Source organism: Pelophylax lessonae, assembly GCF_965119305.1.
Source record: "Pelophylax lessonae genome assembly, chromosome: 9".
In the NCBI taxonomy this organism is placed as follows: Eukaryota; Metazoa; Chordata; class Amphibia; order Anura; family Ranidae; genus Pelophylax; species Pelophylax lessonae.
The window spans coordinates 262,154,381-262,179,093 of record NC_138776.1 but is presented as its reverse complement, the minus strand read 5'-3'; the positions used below and the strand labels follow the sequence as shown (position 1 = coordinate 262,179,093).

The 24,713-nt window shown below is 42.8% G+C and overlaps 4 protein-coding genes across 4 annotated transcripts in view; 3 read left to right on the top strand and 1 right to left on the bottom strand.

Moving 5' to 3' along the window:
- LOC309562909 (gastrula zinc finger protein XlCGF66.1-like) overlaps positions 1–24,713 on the bottom strand; it is a 471,303-nt gene that overhangs the window by 25,394 nt on the left and 421,196 nt on the right. The window lies entirely within an intron of this gene.
- Positions 1–24,713, top strand: part of LOC309564421 (uncharacterized protein) — a 224,655-nt gene that overhangs the window by 189,279 nt on the left and 10,663 nt on the right.
- LOC309563874 (uncharacterized protein) lies at positions 9,674–10,745 on the top strand (the record flags this gene model as incomplete). The annotated part of the gene is made up of 3 exons (XM_082268510.1): positions 9,674–9,731; positions 9,806–10,062; positions 10,410–10,745. The coding sequence occupies 3 exons, from the start codon at positions 9,674–9,676 to the stop codon at positions 10,635–10,637; spliced, it is 543 nt and encodes a 180-aa protein (XP_082124636.1). The 3' UTR covers positions 10,638–10,745.
- On the top strand, positions 11,326–14,024 carry LOC309563873 (uncharacterized protein; the record flags this gene model as incomplete). Its single annotated transcript, XM_082268509.1, has 2 exons — positions 11,326–11,400; positions 12,834–14,024. 2 exons carry the CDS (start codon positions 11,326–11,328, stop codon positions 14,022–14,024), a joined length of 1,266 nt encoding a protein of 421 aa, XP_082124635.1.

The window sequence follows — 24,713 nt, the reverse complement described above, 5'->3', positions numbered from 1 at the left end:
CTCAAATGTTCCTTGAAATCTGCAACATCAGCTTGTAAAGTCTTGATGGAGACAGAAATTAACTGCTGCGATGGCATTGGCAACTACCATTCAAAGCGCAGTAAAACAATGTTGGCAATCAGGAATCTGAGAAATCTGTTTGGACATTCAACCTTGGATATTGGTTGGATAATGAATGGTTTCAGCATGGTCTAGAGTGTCATACACCTAGACTGAGGTTTGCTCACATGTGCAATGCACCATTCTCACATCTCCTTCAATTGAAAACAGGAGGTAATGCGATTCCTCTTAATGGATTTCCTCGGATCAAATGCACAAAGATCTGTTGAAACAAATCTTGCTTTCCGTCAACAAGAATCTGGGGCGTCTCGCAGCTTGATTCCTGAAGAGGGACCTGATGCAATGAGGGGTTCCGTCCTGAGCTGTGCTCTAGGGAGAGATGACCCATCCGATCGCTGTGTCTTTGGCAAACATCACCGTCTGTACCAATCAACGACCTGGCATGGGAGGTTAATCTCCTCCTATTGGATGAAACATACAGTATGAATTTACATTCTTATCAATTGACATTTCAATGCGATGTTGGTACCCTAAGCTCCCTAGAGTTCTCCTTTAATCCACCGTGTGATCAGTCCTTTTTCCGACCACCAGGGAAGGTGAGACTATATATGCGACCTTTCCTAGGGCGACTGACTTCTGGGGCTTATTAACATGGGATGTATTTATCGCCATGGATACCATGCATTGAACAATAATATAATATTTGGTCTAAAATTTACCTACTACTTAGGAAAAAAAAATATCTCCCCCTATGGGGCATCAATGCAATTTATTGGAGGCAATAAAACTACCTGGCATTGAGGATTCCTTCTTGGTTACCGTATACAACCTTTAAACTCTTGACTGCATTACGTCATTAGGGTTTGATCCTCCTTGATATCACCGTCATTGGCGATTTTTTGAAATGTGTCCGCTTTGAGCGACCTGTTTGAGTCAGAGGGATGAAGTGACCACTGAAAAATAGGAGGGTAGTTAGTATCTCACAACCAAGATCCCCCCTGACAGGGATTTCAGGATCCTCAATGCTGTGACCTGGGGATAAAAGGGTGTTAGAACCTCTGAATCCTATGCCTCTATTCAGTGTATCCCTTCTGATTCCTTACCACTTGGGCATTTAAGGATTTTATGGCCTTTGGCTGGCTACAGGATTTGTTCCTAGAGATGGATTTTATTTTAGTTCTGGGCTGCAGTGCCCTGAGTGAACCAATTGATCAGCTGATCCAACTTGGCTTCTATTCTGCTGAAAACTTTAACAGAATTAAATTATTGGCTCCGCCTCCTGCGGTGCCTATATCTCTCGGGTTCAGACATATTGGGACAGATCCCTATCAGAACCAGTTACGCGGTTCTGGCTTGAGGTCTGGGCCTAAATGGCTCTTGATTTTCCCGAGGATTTTGGGAATCCCTAAGATGGGGCAAATCCCTATTTATTTGCGGGTGTCCCCCCCTCCCCCTTGTTGATGGGATGTCCGGTGTCCTCCTTAAGGTATCCGGTGTCCCCTTTGGGGCCTAGGTGGCATGTCTAGCTCCTTTGCCAAACTTATTATTATGTACATGGGCAAAGCACAGGGATTTAAATTCCAGGTGGTTGTACTCAGCTCCTTCATTGAAGGGTGTTAGGCACTTTTGAGTACAGCAAAAAAAAAAATTCAGTGGGCTTTGGTGCTGTGTACATTTTAAATTGTAGATAACAGCTCTAGCAGCAGTTAGGTTTTTGTATGGGCTTAATTTTAAATGACATCCTTGAGGCACAACACAGAAAGTTGTTTTCATAGGCCTCAAGATGATCAATAATGTCTAAGGACCCTTTATTAACAAAAATCAGGACAGTACTCTTTTTAAAACTTTTTTAAAATTCTGGAGGTGCATGGTGTCTTTTGAGGGGTGCTAGTCTTTTTGCCGTGACCTGATATGACTCATACCTATTTATGCATGGCTGCCCAATTTCTGCCCTCCTATATTAGGAATATGGCTGGGGTAGGACATGGACTCTTTGCATGACTCCCCCCCCTGGTCTGGGTCATATCCAACAGACTGGGAGTCATACCTGGGTCTATGAATAATTACATCATATTTAAATGCAGGACTAAATTAAGCATTACCCTTTTGCATGGACACCATGACCTTATGGAACTCTCCTATATATTTACTTATGAGTTCCTGTCAAGACTTGAATTGTTACATTTTTATTTATTTATTTATTTATTTTTTCCACTGCTGGTTACTCGGCAACTTTTTGCTAGAAACATTTTTCCTTGCTCAAAACTTCCTAATTATTGCATTAATCATTTACATTTCACTTTCACATGATTGCTTTCATTACAGCTTTCTTGATAAGACTTCTGCCACAGTTCTACTTTATTTTGCAGTTTCACGCTACATTCTCTAACTGATGTGTCCCAATAGAGGTTACTTTCACCTGCTCAAGGAGGTTCCTAATCTCATACTCTCATTTATTTGGAGTGGAGATTGAAACTTTACTAAACTCCTTTTTTGCTGAGCCTTCTGGTGCAGTTCCTCATAAAGATACAGTAAGATTGGCCATGACTCAAAAAGTATGTGATCACACTTTCCGACGTCTTTTGGTGTTGAATAAGCTATTGGTGAGTTCATACATACAGGTTGTCCTCTACCCATGTCAGATGCCCTTTATTGGCCCGACGTTTGAGGATTTTGATATATGACTCTAACCAGCATTTACATATTACACCATTTCAGACTCAGAGAGGTGTTTCCACACATTTATGATCTGTGCCAAATCTACTGGAGTTGTGGCATTACCACTAGGGACTCACACCTTGCCAGAGTTGGCAGCGTGAACATTACCTGCTATAAACATTTTTAAGGCATTTCTATTACATTCATAATTAATAAAAAAAAAATCCAATCCAAAATTTTTTTTTTTTTTTTTTAAGTTATTGATTATGTCACATGATCAATATTTATGATTGGCATATGTAAGAAATCAATAATTATCTCGCTGGGGCCTCCATTATATGTAAGAATATTTAATAATAAATATCTTGCGCTCGTACTTATGTCAGAATATTTATACTGCTCTGAATATAGCAGTGTATTTATGGATAATAAGCAAAGATCTGTGAAAAAGGAGAGTCTTCACCTATTGCCATAAATCAATGTCGTGAATTATTTTTAATTGATTAATTTCTTTTTAAAAGCATATACCAATCTTAGTGAGTACAGTCTACAGTGTGGAATATATATAAAAATATTTATTCGCCAGACATGTAAACACAATATATGATCAAACAAGAAATTACACAAAAAGATAACTTCTACAGAAAAATACTGACTTCAAATAATCAATGCAATGTGATGTTTAGCTCAATAATGAAAGTGAAACTGAAACAAAGTGAAAGCAAAACGAAAGTAAAACTAAAGCAAGATTACCATTTCTTCCCAGGTATAGTATAAGCCATAAATAAATGTTCTATATAAACAGACTACAATGGTCTGCGAATCACAGGGCCCAAAGTAATTCCACTGCAGAAGGAATGAGAATAAGCCATGCAAAACGGAAGACTTAAAATTGCAAAAAAAATGCACTTAATCTGATATTAATAAAAATGTATAAAAACAAAAATCAGCTTTTTAGAGAAAAATATACTATGGCTTATATGGCTGGGATTGTAATCTCATTACCCTTAAATATGCAATATAAAACATATAAGGAAGGAATAAACAATTGTTGAATAAAATCAAATAATACAGCAAGGCATAATTACCACACTTAAGATCTTAAGATGGCCGCTAGCTTCAAATGGGCGGTACCAGAGTCCTAAGATGGATGTCATTCTTAAGATGGTGGCTTCCCTTCAAGTTTCAGATGAATGATTGGACAAATATGGAGTATGTCTGGATGAGTCTGTTGAGGAATCTAATAGCGTGTGTGGTGTAAGTGTGAGGTGTGTTGTCAGTAGTGTAATGTGTTGTGTGTCCCTCTCATCTGGGTTGGTCTTTTATATGGTAAGAACAAAGAGCTATAAAAATTACCATAAGTAAAACCCAGAGGGATGAAACATTATCCCAATTGGTCGGGATATTCTATACCTAAACTGGTGAGATCATAGACACCTCTTTTGATAATTAACCCCATACTTGGATAATAAAGTTAAGGATGATTCCTCTATATGTAAGATTAATCATATAACACAACATAAAACTTTGTCCAGACTACCAGTACATACATAAATGTCCACCTGTATTTCCATCATTAATCTTGGCAAGTAATGCCATTTCAATAATTATATTATTTAACACAATATAATATTTTTATATTGGAATATCTAAAATTATCTCAAGACTGCACCTGGTATTTTGCCTGCAGAGGGCAGTGTCGTACCATTCATTAGATTTTGTATTTAACATAATTAAAACAATTTGTTATCTGATGACCTATTGACCTGTCGGCTAGTGAGAAGCCATTACTTATTTGGATTCTGACATAACTGTCAGGCATCCAGACTAGGATAGGAAGATCTATAGTGTCATAAAAACTTACACCAGACCTACACACAAACTTCTCTGAAATGAGGTAATTAGTAACGAGATACACATGTCTTTACACTTATTAGAAAAAGAATTCTAAGTAAGATTATTACTATGAAAATATAAACCCAATAATGTTCCTAAATATATATATGTATATGCCTTACATAATATAATAACATAATTATGGCTAATATCTTCTCACATATAATAATGTATCTATGAAGACTTATATGGTTCATCTTTAAATGTATGCTGAAAAACACTGAGCCATTGTCTATTGTTAAATACCTATAGACAGACTGAGATATCACCCCCTTTAACATAGCGTCAGACTGACTAAGTTTTATCTGATCGAGATGTCAAAAGGGATCTTATTTACGATTACATAGAAATACAAAGATCTCTGTTGAAACCATAGACCCTTTGTAAGCCTGTGAGAGACATTTTGTTTAACAAGTATATATGAACTTTGTTTCACCTTAAAAACAAGATGGACGCCATTCTGTTCAAAATCTCTTATGCATAGTACGAAATATACATGGCTTTTAAAATAATTTTTCTTTTTACCTATTATTATTTTAATCAACCCCCAATAACCCCGACAGAAGGAGGATTAAATAATCCAATGATGGTGGTCTCCAGGATCAGTCCTGTCTTCATTTTGGTTGTTCTGCCCCATCCTCACTCTCTGACCTCTGGCAGGCCTCAGCCCCTCGTCTTTAAAGACAGCCACCTCTGAGAGGATAAGCAAGTACTTACCCCTAGGGTGGGACCACCCCTTGAAGGACTTTGTGCCCAAAAGTCTGATCTTTAGCGGACAACAGGTCCAGCCTGTAGTGCTTGGTGAAGGTTGAAAAACTGGACCAGGTTGGTGCCTGACAGATCTGCTCTAGGGTAGCACCAGCTCTCTGCCTGGGAAGTCATCACAGCCCTAGTTGAATGTGCCCTGATACCCACCGGAACCTCCTTCCCGCTTGAAACATAGGCCTGGCTGATGGCTAACCTAAGCCATCTGGCTAAAAACGCTTAGAGGCTTTAGAACCCTTAGTAGAGCCAGAAAATAAAACAAAGATGGAATCAGACTTCCTAAATTCTTTTGTACGATCCATGTACTGAAGGACACCCCTTCTAACTTCTAACTTATGATAGTTACTCTCTTGTTCACTAACGGGATTCGAACAGAAAGAAACATCTGGAGAAATGCCAGCTCTGAGCGAGCGCATCCACTTCAAGCGCCCCGTCCCACCTGTTCAGGGAGAAGAAGAGCTGCGTTTTCATATTCTGCTGAGAGGCAAACAGATCCACGCACAGCACCCCCTATCTCTGAGTGATCAACCTGAAGATGTCCTGATTGAGAGTCCAGTCACCTTCCTTTAAGGATTTTCTGCTCAGGAAGTCGACCAATTGGTTCAATTCTCTCTTAATTTGAACCGCCAACAGGGAGAGCACCTGGGCTTCAGCCCACTGAAGAATTCCTTCTGTCAGAACCCACAGAGGCTTGCTCCTTGTCCCCCCCTTGTCGGTTGACATAAGCAACTGTTGCGGAATTGTCCGAGAGGACCTGCACATTGTGTCCCTGTAGTTCTGTCTGGAAGGCTCTGAGAGCCAGCTCAATTGCTCTTAGTTCTCTCTAGTTTGAAGATAGCCTTGAATCTTTGCTCTTCCAGGACCCTTGCACCAGTTGGGAACCCGAGTGTGCTCTCGAACCTGTGCCATTTGCATCCGTAGTAATGACCCTGGACACTGATGGGACCCAGGAGAGACCCTGAGACAGGTTTGAGACCCTTCTCCACCACCAGAGGAATCTTTTTATCTGTACAGGTACATGCACCAGGGAATCCAGAGAGTGCTGAGTGCAGTCCCACACCCCCACAATGAACAGTTATAGCGGGTGGTAGTGAAATCCGGCCCACTGTACCGCTTCACTTCAAAGACAAGAAGCAGTCCTTGCAGCTTTGTTTTTTTTTTGTTATTTTTATTGGGGGAATTGAACTTGGACAGGGAAGGGTTGATATGGGATGCCCATTTGATCAGTAGATCTCTTTAGGGGCTTGAACTATATTCATCCAGTATATTCTTCCTCTCCTCTTCTACCTCCAGCACAACTTGCTTGCAAACTGTTACTCCCAGGACCAGCTAGCACAGGTTTTAGATCCAAATCAGAGTCAGCTGGTTCTTAGCAGAATGCCCTTTGCAGGCAGGGACCGCGAGCAAAAATAGAAGTCTATGGTGCTAGCTGTCCTATCTGTGGTTACTGCTCCCAGCACCACCTCCGCAGACCCTGCCAGCACTCTTGGCTGCAGATGCCTCTTTCTCCTGCCTGTGCCACCACAGTATTCCTGACTGATTGTGCATCCATCCTAGACTTCTCCATCACCAGCCCTCTTGGCTGTTCCTTTCCTCCTGGGGACTTGGCTGGCAGTGTTCTCCCACTGTCCTCTCTTTGCTCCCATGCCTCCTGGCTAGGACACCTCCGTGTGTCTTGAAGAGGGTCCTGTCTGCACCCAAGCCCAGGCCCAAGGTCACCCTCCCAGACTGGGGAGCTCCCTCCTTGGCCACAACAGCCTAACACTCCATCTCCAGCTTCCACCCGAACTCCAACCTGAGCTGGGCTGACCCTGAGTTTTTGAGGGGGGCTGCCCCCTGCCAACCCTCTGTTGGGGATTGTCAGGGCCCTCAGAACACTCCAGCTAGCTCCTCCCAGACTGCTTCTGGAATCTTCTCCCAGTTTCCAAATAGCAGGGGGAGTCACCAGAAAAGCTGCTGATGAGTCATCCAGCCTACCTGAATCACTCACCCGAGCCCCAAAAAAAAAAAAAAAACCACACAGGCTTGACTGGCAGCCAAGTCTGAAAATGTACCCACTCTATGCAACAAAAATTGTATCACTTGCACTCTAGGGGGTGCTTCAAATGCAATGGTCCCTTACACTGGTGATCAATGGAAGAAGGACCTCCTTATATCAGCTTTTATGGTAGTGCTCCCTTACATTGGTGACCAATAGGAGAAGGACCTCTTTATTTCAGTTTTCATTGTAGTGGTCCCTCACATTTGTGACCAATGGTAGAAGGGCCTCCTTATATAGGTTTTCATTGTCGTAGTCCCTTACATTGTTGATCGATGGGAGAAGGACCTCCTTATTTCAGTTTTCATTGTAGTGGTCCCTTACATTGGTGACCAATGGTAGAATGGCCTCCCTTTATACATTTTGGTTGTAGTGGTGCCTTACATTGGTGACCAATGAGAGAAGGACCTTCTTATATCAGTATTCATGGTAGTTCTCCCTTACATTGGCGACCAATAGGAGAAGGACCTCCTTATATCAGATTTTATTGTAGTGGTCCCTTACATTGGTGACCAACCTTATATCAGTAGTTAGTGGGAGAAGGACATTTTCCCAATGTCATCAGTGGGAAGATTGCTGCCCTTACAGATCTTTAATGCCAGTTGTTACTGAGAGATAGAAAATGTTGATTTGTCAGAGAACCCCTAGAAACCTTCGGAGGGACCCTGGCTGAGAAAGGCTGGATTAGGCAGTAATATATCTCTATCCCCCTTGGTGGGAGTGGAGATGACACCATCTATAAAGCTATACAGTACATACATATATATATATATATATATATATACAGCACAAGGCTTTGTTTACACTACAAAATGTTTCTCTGGGCTGCAGTTTCTCTGAGCTCCACAAGGTGGTGATCTCAACTCTACCCAGACAGGAAGTCTCTATGGAAGACAGGAAGTGATGTCAGGTACAGACAGGAAGTGATGTATAAGTACAAAAAGGAAGTTCTGGAGGAAGTAGAGAGGAGACATTGTTGGAACTGGCAGCAGAGGAGGTAATAAGATATTATTTTATATTTACACCCAGTAACCCTCCCGTCATGTCCGTCCTCTTCCTCCATAGTCACTGTGACATCTTTTATCTCCAACAGATGATGATACTCGCATATATAGTGTGGAAACGTAGATTAACACCGTCATCGTCAGAACGTTTCTCCATTTAGGGGGCCGGAAAATTTCCTTCATTTTTTGAGATAAATTCTAGTAATATCGTCCTCTAAAACAAACATCACTGACAATAAATAGACAAGACAATGACCATACATGGCCTACAAGGGGCAAATATGACCCTACACAGGCAGCAAATGGGCAATCACTATAATATCCAGCCAACACAAAGATGAAGTGTTGGGGTCGGGAGTATGGAGCATGGAGCCCCTTACATTGCTGGTCAGGAGGAAGAAAACATTCATTAGCCTGCCATGAAGAATGTCTCATCATTGGTGTCGGAGGAAGGAAAATACTGAGGGAAGTAGAGGAGTTGAAACACACCCAACATGGAAAAGGGAATTTTCTTATAGAGCGGGCCAAGAGGGATTTGGTACCTTGAAAATGTAAAAAAACACTAAACAGCCCAAACTAAATATGTTCCCATGGGGGTAGTAGTCCTAAAGCAGTCCTTCAGCCATTTTTTCTCCTTTCATTGAATGAAACCTTCACCCCTTGCTGTGCAATCATTGAGAATAAAAAACGTAATTTGGTTGAATCACCTTTTTTTTTTTCTGTACTTCCTCTTGCCCTGCCTGTGAAACGCCTAGGCTAATGACGTTGTTTCCGGCACTGACTCCCGGGAGATAAATGTCAGCTATCCCAGTAATGCTTTTTTGTTTTTATTCCCCCTCCCACTCTTTTGAGAGTTTGCGGAGTAGAGTGGAGCAGGGCTGGAGGGAGTGACTGTAAAGCTGAGGACGGCTGCAGGGTTGGAGGGGGCTGGAAGTGGATGGACATAGGAGGAGTCTGCAAGGGTCGATGTGTCAGCTCTGTATCTATTGTGCAGGCGTGGCTGTGCCAAGCCCTTCATGCACAATCGCTTCCAGACCTTCGTGTACATGTTACTATAGCAGCCACAACGGAAGTTTGCTGCCACTGCTATAGTAGCCTGTCCGTGTCGGAAGGGACTCTGCTTTTTTTCCTGCGCATTTGTGGCCGGGAGCCCATTACCGTGCAAGCGTGAGATTTACTAGGCCGGCGATGCAGAGCAGTCGGCGTTATCCCAGGGAGACTCCGGCTTGGGCTTCATTTGCCCTCACAAGAAATGGCCGCTCTCAACACCAGAGAAAGTGATATAAATAAAGGATCTAGACACAGAAAGAGTAAGCTGGCATTTACTACCATTGACAAATTATGATGTATAATAATTAATCTGCATACTCATATTTTTTTTTAGGATTCAGTTACCTTGACTGCAGTTCCTCTTTAAGCGTACCACAACCCTCCTATTCCCCTCCTCACATTCTCATCCTATTATTGTGTGACCAATACCATCCAAATAATTTTTACTTTCATTTCCCAAAGTTATCCGTCTACAAGGAGACCTGTACAGATCAAATGACGTCACCAATGAGGATGGAGGAGGACCGGAGTCACATGACTGAGAAGATCCTAAACCTCACCCTAGAGATGATCTACCTGCTGACCGGAGAGGTGAGGAGGGTTCTGGGAGGTCACATGACATCACTCTTATCTCTATTAATAAAACACAGACCTGACCGGAGAGGGGAGGAGGATTCTGGGAGGTCACATGACATCACTCTTATCTCTATTAATAAAACACAGACCTGACCGGAGAGGTGAGGAGGATTCTGGGAGGTCACATGACATCACTCTTATCTCTAGTAATAAAACACAGACCTGACGGGAGAGGTGAGGAAGATTCTGGGAGGTCACATGACATCACTCTTTATCTCTAATAATAAAACAAAGACCTGACCAGAGAGGTGAAGAGGATTCTGGGATTCTAACATGATATTCTTATTGTTTTTTCAATACAGAATTTTCCTCTGAAGTCAGGTGATCATATCACCATCACAGTGCCTCCATGTGACTCCCTAAAACCCAAAAGACACAACATGCAGAAGATTCTAGAAGTGACCAAGAAGATGATGGAGCTGCTGACAGGAGAGGTGAGCGGTGCCGGGAATTCTGGGACATTATCCAGTAACAGACAAGGGATGTGTCTGGATGGTGACTGTATCATTGTGTGTGTCAGGTTCCTATAAGGTGTCAGGATGTCACTGTCTATTTCTCCATGGAGGAGTGGGAATATTTAGAAGGACACAAGGATCTCTACAAGGACGTCATGATGGAGAATCAGCCGCCCCTCACATCACCGGGTAAGAGGAGACTTTATTGTAAAGGAGAGAGCAGTACGGAGGATCCACCTAGATCCCCCATCATCTGATAAACACATAGAAACAATGTATTCAGTCAGTGTGTGTGTTTCCTACAGATGGATCCAGTAATGGGAACCCACCAGAGAGATGTCCCCGCCCTCTGTATTCCCGGGATTCCACACAGGAAGGTCACACCATCCCTCACCATCATCAGGTAGATGAGTAACAATCACTGATAGTAGCATTAGGATCTGTACATTATCTGCATTATTACAATTGATGTCATTATTATTGTGTATTCAGAGTGCAAACCTGAGAGATTCTAAAGCTGAGGGTAAGGCAGAAGAAGAAGAGACGTATGTGAGGGATGATCAGCAGTCTATGGGGGAAGATGGAAAAATGGGGACATTTATAGAGGAGGACACTCCTACAGAGATCAGCACAGGTGGGTAATTAACACTAAATACATTCCTCCACCCATACTGCTCAATGATTGGTTCAGAGTAGGGGAAGGACTAGGTGATTTCAGCACACAGTAGGAGGGAAAGCGCTGACAGGAGCAGGCTACCTTGGGATGGTAGACATCAGGGGTTTCTCCTACAGCAGCTCAGGATCATTCAGGCACTCTACTCCTCACCATCACCAATTGGTAAGCGCCGGATCGTTATTGTGATTTTCACTAGGTGATTACAGCCTGTAATATCCTGGTCACTTTCCTGAGTTGTGTTTCCTGTCCTGTATTCCTCTTGGATAATGTTCCTTATTTGTGCTGTATACACAATTTATGTATCTAGACTGGATCTATGGATTTTGGGGTGCAGCTGGCAGGAAAATGTTGATTTTCACCAAAGGCGTTGCTCAACCTAGGCACCTGGGGCAAGGGCCATGGGTCTTGGGTTTAGTAGGATAAGGGGAGATTTTAAGGAGGGTCCACCTAAATACAGGGCCAGAACATTTTCTTCATTTTGGACCTAAATTATAATAATGTGGTCCTCCAAACAAACAGTACTAACAATAATGATTTGATTGGAGCACAGACTTTTACATATTGAAAATAATGTGATAACATCCTCCAACTTTGGAACCTTAAACAGAAAGTGATAATGAGGGAGGAGTCAATAATCCATTGATGGTGGTCTTCGGGATTAGTACAGTCTTCATCTTGGTCGTTCTCCCCCATCCTCACTCTCTGACCTCTGGTGGGGCTCAGCCCTGCTGTTATTCATGAATGGACTAAATAAGAAGTGCAGTATTTCTTGTGTTAGGAAGATGGCAATGAGTGATAGAGGGGGAGGGGACACTCGTCCTATAATCCCCTCATCTCTGTCACTCCTATAAAAGACAGCTCTGATTGGTTAATAACCCAAAAATCAAAAGACAGTTCTCGTTTTTTCCTCACCCTCTGACTAAGGTCCATGAATAAAGAAATGAACTTGTAGGAGATTCAGAGGAGCCATTTACTAGTTACTTTGAGGGTGTTGCCCAAATAACCAAACTGGATTGCAAGCTAACACCATATAAGTTATTTCATCAAACCTACCAAATGATACAAACGGAATAAGTCAAAAATATAGGAAAGAAATGAACTGGTAGGAGATTCAGAGAACACATTTACTAGTTACCTTGATAGTGGAATTGTAAGATCCTCAGCGACAAAGCTGCCTGATGTGGGCGGAGTCCTGGTTAAGGAGAACCAATCTGCTGATGTCTAGTAATAATCTTTTTATTTCTATTTTAGTACATGGACGGGAGATGAGGAAAACCTCAGAGGATTGTCTCACTTTGTCTCCAGAATGTAAAGTAGAAGATGAGGACATCACACAGTATAGTCCAGGAGAAAACCCGGCTACTTCAAATGTCCATCTGGCACCACACAGTGTAGATGGACCATCGTATTCCTCCTATCCTGAGAAATCTCAGACTGTCGCAGACGGTGCCAGACCATCGTATTCCTCTTATCCTGAGGAACCTCAGACTGTGAGGGACGGTGGCGGACCATCGTATTCCTCTTATCCTGAGGATCCTCAGACTGTGAGGGATGGTACCGGACCATTGTATTCCTCTTATTCTGAGGAACCTCAGACTGTGAGGGACGGTACCGGACCATCAAATTCCTCTTATCCTGAGGAACCTCAGACTGTGAGGGACGGTGGCGGACCATCGTATTCCTCTTATCCTGAGGAACCTCAGACTGTGAGGGACGGTACCGGACCATCGTATTCCTCTTATCCTGAGGAACCTCAGACTGTGAGGGACGGTGCCAGACCGTCGTATTCCTCTTATCCTGAGGAACCTCAGACTGTGAGGGACGGTGCCGGACCATCGTATTCCTCTTATCCTGAGGAACCTCAGACTGTCGCAGACGGTGCCGGACCATCGTATTCCTCCTATCCTGAGGAACCTCAGACTGTGAGGGATGGTGCCGGACCATCGTATTCCTCTTATCCTGAGGAACCTCAGACTGTGAGGGACAGTGCCGTCCTTCCAACAGAGAAGAGGTTTTCCTGTACTGAGTGCGGGAAGTGTTTTAGTTTCAAATGCAATTTCAAAGTGCATAAAAGAATGCACACAGGTGAGAAGCCACATACCTGCCCTGAGTGTGGGAAATGTTTTTCAGAGAAGTCCTACCTTACCAAACATCGGAGACTGCACACAGGTGAGAGGCCGTTTTCCTGTCCTGTGTGTGAGAAATCTTTTGCAAACAGATCCAATTTAGTCAAACATCAGAGGTCTCACACGGGGGAAAAACCGCATTTCTGTTCTGAGTGCGGGAAATGGTTTTCCCAGAAGTCCAATCTCTTAGTACATCAAAGATCTCACAAGGGTGAGAGGCTTTATTCCTGTTCTGAGTGCGGGAAATGTTTTGTAGAAAAAGCAGAACTTGTCACACATCAGAGGTCTCACACGGGGGAAAAAACATATTTCTGTTCTGAGTGCGGGAAATGTTTTTCACAGAGGTCCAATCTTATCTCACATCAAAGGTCTCACACGGGTGAGAGGCCTTTTTCCTGCCCTGAGTGCGGGAAATGTTATGTAAGAGGAGCAGACCTCGCCATACATCAGAGGTCTCACACGGGGGAAAAGCCGTATTCCTGTCCTGAGTGCAGGAAAGGTTTTTCAGGTAAGCCACAACTTTACAGACATCAGAGAGTGCACACGGGGGAGAAGCCATTCTCCTGTCCTGATTGCGGGAAATGTTTTTCACGGAAGTCCCATCTTTACAGACATCAGAGATTACACACAAAGAATAATCCGTATTCCTGTCCTGAGTGAGGGAATTGTTTTTCAATGAAGTCCTGTCTTCCTGTACATCAGGAATCCCACACAACCCTCAAGTTGTATTTGTGCCTTGAGTGCTGGAAACATTTTTTTCATTTAAGTTCAATGTTCCCACACATCAGAGATCGCACACAGGTGAAAAAGCCGTATTCCTGCCCTGAGTGCGGGAAATGTTTTTCACAGAAGTGCCATCTTGACAGACATCAGAGATTGCACACTGGGGAGAAGCCGTATTCCTGTCCTGAATGAGGGAATTGATCCTCACTGAAGTCCTGTCTTCCCGTACATCAGGGGTCCCACACAACTCTCAAGGTGTATTAGTGCCTTGAGTGCAGGAAATGTCTTCTATATGAATGTTGGTGGACATGTGGGGAAGAAGGACACCCTGATATACACCTCAGATATACTCCATGGCTGATCTTCATCATGTAAGAAACACTTCATAAGGAGATCAGAGATCACCAAAGACATGGATGAAGTGTTGTCCCGTGTTGGCCATTGATAGCAGGAGAAAAATAAAAATGGAGTCCTTACCTTTCATTGGCTGAGAACATTTTCGGGTGGAAGCTTTCACAAGCACTTTGAGGTCTGCTTTTTTTTAAATGTTTCATTGAATGTGACCAGCCGTGACAAATGTTGGTCAAATTTTATTTCATACAATGATTTCCTATGATCATTGGTTCCATCTAGTGTCCATGTTGTGGTATTGCAAAATTCCTTCCATTTCCTGATGGAGGTATTTCAGAAAAAATACCTCATTATACCCTCTAGTTTTGCTGTTGCCACAATGTTATGTACAGTAAGGAGCTGCCGTATGTTAGCGTTCAGGAGGGTGGTCGGGCCGCCGTTTTTACCGCTTCCAACCTCATGTGTGATCAAGCTCTAAATGTCAGGACACGTTTATTCAAAGACAAGAAATTAGTCTCCATGCAATTTATTTTCATTGTTTATTGTATTGATATGTTTGCTGTTTCCTTATGTTTTTACTACATTCTTGTTGAAGGTAAAATCATAATAAAATAATCTATTGAATGAAAATAAAAATGTGTATACCGGAGCAATGGTGGGAAATCTTCAGTTTCCTGTATATGCGATGCGTTAAAAAATTCTTTACAGATCATCAGTGTATTGTTAAATATAAATAATGGCCCAGAGGGCAGTGGGTCAGAAGTATATCATATATAGCCCAGGGTACAGAGTGCAGTAGTCAGGAGTATATAATATACAGCCCATGGTACAGAGTGCAGTGGTCAGGAGTATATCATATACAGCCCAGGGTACAGAGTGCGGTGGTCAGGAGTATGTCATATACAGCCCAGGCTACTGAGTGCAGTGGTCAGGAGTTAATCATATACAGCCCAGGGTACAGTGGTCAGGAGTATATCATATACAGCCCAGGGTACAGAGTGCAGTGGTCAGGAGTATATCATATACAGCCTAGGGTACAGAGTGCAGTGGTCAGGAGTATATCATATACAGCCCAGGGTACAGAGTGCAGTGGTCAGGAGTATGTCATATACAGCCCAGGGTACAGAGTGCAGTGGTCAGGAGTATGTTATATACAGCCCAGGGTACAGAGTGCAGTGGTCAGGAGTATATCATATACAACCCAAGGTCCAGAGAGCAGTGGTATAGTATATCAAACACATACTAAGGTACAGAGTTACAGTGATCGGGAGTATAACATATACAGCCCAGAATAACCTTCAACCAGAGAAGGCGGGAATAGTGCAGTAACCACCTTGGCACCGACCACAAAGCTGTTACCACAACAGAAGGTGGTGTGCCCACTTCCTGTGGGAGCTTGAAAAAGATTGCAAGGATCTACTGTCATGGTTGAACCCAGATTGATATAGATACACGTTGATCAGGTCTTCACCAGACTGACACAATACAGACTTAACCAAGTGCCACCGTAAGCAGAATCGGATACAGTACTTGGGCAATGTTGTAGAGGGTGGAGTGTGTTAATTCGGCTAAAATCCAAGTAGTACAGGAAAGGCCAGTTCCAAAAACAGTGACAGAACTGCACTCTTTTCCGGGACGGGTAGGATACTACCAGCATTTCATTCCAAATTTTTCCAGATTGTCACTCCTCTCACACAATTGTTGTGTGGGCATTCCACTCAACAGAAAAACAAGTCATCTCCTCCCATCCAGGCCAACTGGCAATCCACCTAAACGGAGGCTACACCAAACCCTTTCCGTGTTTATACTGATGGTAGATTCCAGTGCATTATGGGCTGCACTTTCCCAAGAGCAGGATGGTGTTGAGCGTTTTACTGCTTATGCTAGTCGTATTTTAAAACTGACAGACTACACCCACATAACTATCGTTCTTTCAAGTTGGAATTTTTGGTAATGGTCTTAGCCATAACCAAGACGTTTGCAGAGTATTTGATAAGATAATGAGTGGATGTTTTTACCAACAACAACAACCCCATAGTGGGAACATTAGAACAATACTAGCTTTCTTGTTTGCTCTGTTTCAACTACACGACTGTCCTGGGTTCGGACCAAGCAGGTTTTTGGAAACTTCAGAGAAATGTGCATGCTGAGTCTGTACCACATTGAAATCAATAGGGACAGAACCAAAAATGTCAGTGGTCAGTGTAGTGGTCTCTTACATCAGTGACCAATGGGAGAAGGACTCTCTTATATCAGTGGCCAGTGTAGTAGTCCCTTACATTGGGGGCCAATGGCAGAATATCCCCCTTATATCAGTGGTCAATGGGGTGATCTCTCATATTGGTGACCAATGGGAGAAGCACCACCTTAAATCAGTCATCAGTATAGTGGTCCCTTACATTGGTGACCAATGGGAGAAGGAACCCTTTATGTCAGTGGTTAGTGTAGTGGTTGCTTTCATTGGTGAACAATGGAAGAAAGACCCCCTTATATCAGTGGTCAATATAGTGGTCCATTACATTGGTGACCAATGTGACAAAGACCTCCTTATATCAGTGGTCTGTGTAGTGGTCCTTTACATTGGTGACCATTGGTATAAGGACCCCATTATGTTAGTGGTTAGTGTAGTGGTCCCTTACATGGTGATCGCTGGAAGAAGAACCCCCTCCTATCAATGGTCAGTGTAGTGGTCCCTTACATTGGTGACCAATGGCAGAATGACCACCTTCCATCAGTAAACAGTATGATGGTCCTTTACATTGGTGACCAATGGGAGAAGGACCCCCTTATGTCAGTGGTTAGTTTACTGGTCGCTTACATTAGTGACCAATTGGAGAAGGATCCCCTTATATCAGTGGTCATTGTAGTGATCCCTTACATTGGTGATCGACAGGAGAATGCCCCCCTCACAGATCATTGATGCCAGTAGTTACTGAGAGACAGAAATTGTTAATTTGTCAAGGAACCCCTAGAGAGTAGAGACCTTTGGAGGAGACCTGGCTGAGAAAGGCTGGACTAGGCAGTAATATATTCCTATCCCCCTTGGTGGGAGTGGAGATGACACCATATATAACGATATACAGTACACACACACAGCTCAAGGCCGTGTTCACACTGTTGGTACCTGAGACCCCTGGTCCCAATGATAGTCCCGGACTATCTATAACTTCTTTGCTCGTTTTGTGTCTGCAGGCCTGGGAGGCTGGTTTCAAGAAGTAACACAGACGGAGACAGATGTATAGTGAAACCAAGCTCTCAGTTTATTATAGGCTCGTTGTGGGTTATATAGTAAAGAGTAAGGAAGAATGTCATGAATATAGGATACTTGTTACGTTCTTATTGGTTAAACAGTTTAAGGAGACCAAAGGTCACTTCGGGGAATAATACCATATAGGGCATATAGCTTGTGCACCTGACATGATTTCATCAGAAACAGCATAAACTTGCCATATCTATAACACGTACACACTTAGACCTTGACCCGTACACTTACATAGCTTGTATAACTAAGATGAAATAGAAAATGGAGTAGGAACATACAAAATGGAGGACACATAGAATTTGATATCTCCCCATCTCCCACAATCCCCTCTTAAAATCATTAACCCTTAATTGATTTTCCCTTGTCACCCTGTATGTCATTGGAATATATAATTCTTAGGGATATTATCAGGGGTCCTAAGCCTCCTAGGAATATAGTACCAGGACTGGCAGATTAATTTTCTATATCCCTGCTGCTTGAAAGACCAGATCATATATCATCCTTTAAACAATAAGGTTCTTTTTTTCTTTCTGTTTATACCTCTTAATGTACTCAGTATATTCTTTAGGGTTATTAGTCGAGGGGGTCTGGTAGCCTGGGACTTGGTGGGATAGCATAGAGACATTTTTCACTTTTGGTCGGGAAACTCTAGCAATAATACACATTACGAGTTTGAAGCATGCATATAGGAATAATAAAAAAAAAAGCAAAACCATTATAACAGTCATAGCGATATTTTTCAACCATGAGGATATTCCTCCAAATTCAAAATTCCCACTACTAAAAGGACTCCATGTCTTAGCAATATTCCTAGCTTCCTGTTGCAACTTGTCTACTTCTTTCCGGTGCTGTGCAATAATATCATAATAATCGGGTATCTCAACAGATGTATTGTGTATCCATGTGCAACATTCATAATCCTCCGTAACTTCACATAACCCAGTAAGAGCAGCACTCATGCTTTCTATGGCTAGGTCATGGAGCTCAAGTTGTTTCTTAATTGCCCTCACTTCTATATTTAATTTGGTAATGTCCCCTGAGTTCTTATCTAGGATGTCATCGAGAATTTTAGAGTAATTATTCAACCTTTTCATCATGTCTATTCCCCATCCGGTCCATGAGGGGAACCAGGCCCATACCATATCCTTTTCAAGGAATAATTCCCTTTTATTGCGGTGTTTGAGGGGGTACCTAGGATACATACTAGCTTCGAGGAGATGTCCTCCTTTGTTGTCTCCCACTACACCCATGATGGGAACTAGGGATGCGAGGTAACACCACCCTTGGGGTTCAATGGGGATCCAAGGGTAAAAAATCTTTCCACAACAAATATAAGTACTGTTTCCTAAAGCTAGGGGACGTTTGTGAAGTAGTGCCATTAATTGATCATCATAACTGGACCAAGCTAAATTTGACAACAACTGTCCTATTGGGGAAGAGGAAGTGGAACTGGAGTTAAGAAAGTTCATTAGAGTGGCGTTTAGGGCTGTTTCTGAGGTGTGCCAGAAGGAGCTGTCCATCGAGGTCATTGAGAAATTAATCTTAGTTTGCCGACACACTTCAGCTCCCTTGGTGGAGTTTCCCAACCTAAAACACCAGTCTGGGGAATGACTCCTACCAATAATTTGGAAAGTGAGGGTATCATTTGAGAGTGTTCTCGTGACATTGGTGAGGACAACAGGAGGTGTACCATTTAGGAAAGGGGTGAAGTTTAAAGGTATCGCTATTAGGGGGATTCTAGCGGTGCTAGGATAGAGTTTACTACATATCCAACATTTTTCATATCCGGATTTCTGGGCATATGCATATTTAAATTGCAACAATGACATTTTATCTGTAAGGCTTTTTTGAGCTTTCATCTCTCTTTTGTCTGTTATATGCATTACTCTGTATTGGGGTGTTGGAAGCTCCGCAAATGGCCTGTAGCCCTACCAGGTCTTCTGGATGATAAATACAGTTAGTGGTAACCCATACTACAGAGAAGACTGAAAATGATACGAGTCCTATAAGTAGCCAAAGTTTTCCAGAATCTGGTGCTATTGGGAATGTCATTTTTCTACAGGGTCAGGGCCGCCTGCCTCTGAAAAACCCCCTTTTCTTGACTATCCTGTTCGAGGTCAGAGTCGTCCACTCCCGTTAGTACCTCTCTTGCTTCTGGACCTTCCTGTTCAAGGTCAGGGCCGTCCGCCCCCGTTAGTACCTCTCTTGGGTCTGGATTTGGACTTGCTTCTGGGGGTGGAGCCTCCTTCACCAATTTTACTCGAGTAGCGTGGATCCAGGTGGGGCTGTCTTCAGTCAGGACTGCTGTTCTGGTTACTGCAACAACGGTAGTGGGAGGGCCATAGGCGAAATCCTGTGGTTTCTTTCCTTTGGGGTACAGTTTGATCACCACTTCATCTCCCTCCTCCAAGGAATGGGTTGGTATCTGTGAAAAGAAAAGAAAGGTGCGAGCAACTTTTCGTTCTACTTGATTCAAAATTTCAATTACTCTTTTCTCAACTTGTCCTTTTCATCCTTTCCACTATTCCTGAGCTCTATTTTCAGGATTTTGATTAGTTTCTGGCATCTTCTCTTTTAGTGGGGAACATTTCCGGCCATCGAGAAAACATGTCAGTGATGACACATGCTGGTTGTGTTCCCCCTCTTGGGAGAGGGATGTGTGTAAAATCAATCTGCAGATGCGTGAATTGTGTTGTGGGATAGGGCAAGTGTTCATGTGCGGATTACTCCTAATGCAGGTAAGGCATTTTTTTTTTTCATCATTTTCAACTAATTGAGCTGTGCCCGTGATGTAAAAATCTTTCTGAATCTGTTTTAAAGTGGCCTTCCATCCTATGTGTCCTATTCCATAGTAGTGGGCAATGCAAATAGGAGCACTATTACGGGGTATACACGGTTTCCCCTCTTTGCAAATTAATCCTGTTATAGGATTCTTTTGCAAGACAGGATAACCCCAGTCCTCCAATTCCTCAGCAGTGGCTGAGGCTTGTAGATCTGTGATCAACTGGGCATCATCGGGGAGGATGTGGGTTAGGACAGGCATTTGTTTTAGGGCTCCTAAAGGTAACTGTTGTGCAGCTGCCTTTGCTATTTTGTCTGCTAGTGCGTTGCCCTTGGAGATGTCATCAGTACCTCTGGTATGTGCCCTACAGTGAATGATAGCTAACTCTGAGGGTAACAACATAGCCTGAAGAAGGTTGGTGATGAGCTCTTTCATCATGTCTGCACGGGGTTAAGTGACACTTTCAATAGTTTCCAGGCAGTCATGTGGTTCTTGGCCCATATCATCTGCTGAACCCATCTACTATTGACTAAAAGGAACTCTTATTTCTCCCCTGCTTTGGGCCTATATGTAAAAACCTATTTGTAGATGTGTGAATGGGGTTGATGGGTATTGGAGATGCTCATGTTTGGCCTTATATGTTTGGATTGTTTGTACCTAATACAGGTGATGCATCTAGCAACATATGCTTTCATGAATTTAGATGGGCTTGCAAATAAAAAAAACTGCCAGTAATACTGTATATGTTCTTTCCCACCCCCCGTGTCCTATTCCATAATACTAGGCAATAAACAGTGGGGCGCTAGCTGCGGGGATCCACACAAGATCTCCCCTCTTTTAGAAAAAGGCCGTTCTCAACTTTTTCTAAAACATCACCCAAATCCTTAAAACCTGTTCTGTAGCATGTGGTGTGGTGTAACATAACATTTATTACCAGTAGCCCATTTAAAACTGGGGCCTACCTAGGGCAAAAGATGTGGCCATCCCTATTACCATCTCACAAGATGCTATGTTTGGAGTCACCTCAGGAATGCCTTAGACCTGGACTGCGACCATCTTTGGACAAAAATTATAGGGCAAAGTCCACCACCATACTCCTGGGCAAGTACACCTGTCATGGTCTTACAATTGTCCCTTGCATAAACACAAAACATTTTTCCATAATGTGGGAGGCCCAGTGCAGGCGCTACAACCATAGCAGTTTTCAGATACATAAAACGTATTCAACATTTCTTGTGACATTTCTGGACCTGTGGCTTGTCTCAAAATGTTATCAGAAATAGGAGCAGTCGGATCCATTACAATCAATGATCCTGGTTTGTGGGCGGGCAAGACCCACTGTGGGCTGGCAAGACCCACGTGACTGACTCTCCTTTTCCCCCTCTGTGAGAACAAAACCAAGGTAAACAACACTTTCCTGACACCATTGTCATTATTCCTGTGACACTTTGTGTCCACATACATGTACATTTCAATAAACTCACTCGCTCTGACTGGCCTCCACAGAGTGACTACATATGTCATATACATATTGTAGCGGGACTGACCCATGAGCAGGTGTCCATCCCCTCTTGAATGGTCTGGAGAACTATAGAGCGGACAATTGAATTGTCTACTTGACCCTAAGGCATTTCTACACCAGGTAAGTTACCTGGACTGAAAAACAAGGAACAAAGATGGCTGTGTCTCCTTGTCCACTAGGACGCTTAAAAAAAAACACATTACTTAAACATAACATCGGATGGTATGGCTGTCAGTAGAGATGGCACATCAGATACCACTTGCATGCTACAATCAGATAAAAAAACTTTTTGGCTCGGTGCCAATCTTACAAAAAAACTTTTGGCCTTGTGCCAATCTATCAAAAATCTTGACCAGAGGTTCCCCTCCTTCAATAGAGGATACCCCTAAAATATCACTCAAAGTATCCTTGCCATTTACGGCGATCTATGTTTTGCCTAATATAACAGTGTGTTTGTTCATTGCTATTATTCTCCCTATCTTATGAGATAAGCACAAATGTATAAATGGCAAAACTTCAAAAAATTCTATATATAAAAAAAATAAAAAATTGTACATGTCTGGTAATGCTGAGACCCATAGTGCACATGCTAACTGTGCAAAGAGTGACTCCCTCCCTAGGAATGTATCAGGGTGCAAGGTTTACAGGTACTGTGAGATACTGGTGTCTAGTGACCGTGATAAGAACTATATCTGCAGCAAGGAACGAGCTATTGTAAGGTGAAAACTTTTCTTTAAATATACCTTCGGCCAAAAATCTGTTTAGTATAGGCCTGACTCCATCCTCCTAAGGGGGGCATATAATCATCCTACATCCAGGGGACTTATGTTGAACATTTCCTATTCTATTATACCAATACAGGGCATAAATAAACCAATTCTCCCCGCCTTTTCCATGTACTTCATATTTTTTTGCAGGTCTCCCAAGAAATATGGGAAAACCTTTCTGTCACCTAGGTAGTCTTTTTCTAAAAATAAACTATCACTGACCTCATCTTGGGGAAGGGGATTACATGGGTTGATTAAATATTAGTCAGTGCCGCAGACTCGCGCCACATATTCCTTACAGTTTTCTCCTGCTTGGGGAGGTGGGGGTGGCTTGCTGCCTCCGTGACCCATTGCTGCAGACAACGGGGTTCAAGGACCGAGCGCTTATTAGACTAAAGCAATCTAATTCTAAGTTCCCTGTCTATTTATAACTGGCAATTTTATTTATTATAAAAGATTGTTGTCTGCGTCTGGTAAATATTTTTAAGTTGTCTATATGTTACCCCTACTAGGTCAAAATCTATCTGTCCGTGAAAGTTGACTCTATGATGCACAATTTTACATTCAGGGTTACTAGAAACAAACTGACTTCCTAAAAATCTTTTTCTCTTCAGTGGCAAAATACAGACTAATTTAGCAGAGTCTAAGTTATGGTGAGTTATATCAAAATCTAAACAATGGGTGCAGATTGGACAGGGCATCTGCTACAATCTATCACAGAGTCATGGAACGTTCACAGTGCTCGACTGCCACCCAGGTTGCCCTGTGTGCGTCTTCCCAAAACGTGAACTAGTCACAGTGTATTTCAGCCGTGCTGACAATACGGAGCGGTTCGAATGCAGCGTGACTACTCTGGCATTCTCATCAGAGAAAGAACATTCAGTAAATGACTCAGGTCTGTTCACTTACCACCCAGACTCATTGAATCATACAAACAGATTATCTTATACTTCTATGCGACAGAGAAGGAAAGCTTAAAGATTTTTCAGACACAAAACGAGCAATTTTCTAACACTTCTTAAGTCTCCCTGAGACTAAATATTTCCCTGAAATATTTCAATTATAGGTATGTTGCGTGTGTTCCCGGAACACACCAACCCCTGTGGTTCAATTGGATATGAGTTTAATCAGGGTCCCCCGGAGCCTCACTACAATCGGTACTTACCGAGTGAGTGGGTGTCCGCGGGGAGTGATTCTCATATCCCGGACGAGCCCCCAAAACTGTTGGTACCTGAGACCCCTGGTCCCAATGATAGTCCCGGACTATCTATAACTTCTTTGCTCGTTTTGTGTCTGCAGGCCTGGGAGGCTGGTTTCAAGAAGTAACACAGACGGAGACAGATGTATAGTGAAACCAAGCTCTCAGTTTATTATAGGCTCGTTGTGGGTTATATAGTAAAGAGTAAGGAAGAATGTCATGAATATAGGATACTTGTTACGTTCTTATTGGTTAAACAGTTTAAGGAGACCAAAGGTCACTTCGGGGAATAATACCATATAGGGCATATAGCTTGTGCACCTGACATGATTTCATCAGAAACAGCATAAACTTGCCATATCTATAACACGTACACACTTAGACCTTGACCCGTACACTTACATAGCTTGTATAACTAAGATGAAATAGAAAATGGAGTAGGAACATACAAAATGGAGGACACATAGAATTTGATATCTCCCCATCTCCCACACACACTATGAGACGTTTCTCGGGGTTGCAGTTCCTCTGAGCTCCACAAGGTGGTGATCTCCATTCTATGCAGACAGGAAGTTTCTATGGAAGACAGGAAGTGATGTCAGGTACAAACAGGAAGTTATGTCAGGTATAAATAGAAAATTCCAGGTCTATGGCGCTAGCTGTCCTATCTGTGGTTACTGCTCCCAGCTCCACCTCCTTTCCTCCTGGGGACTTGCCTGGCAGTGTTCTCCCACTGTCCTCTCT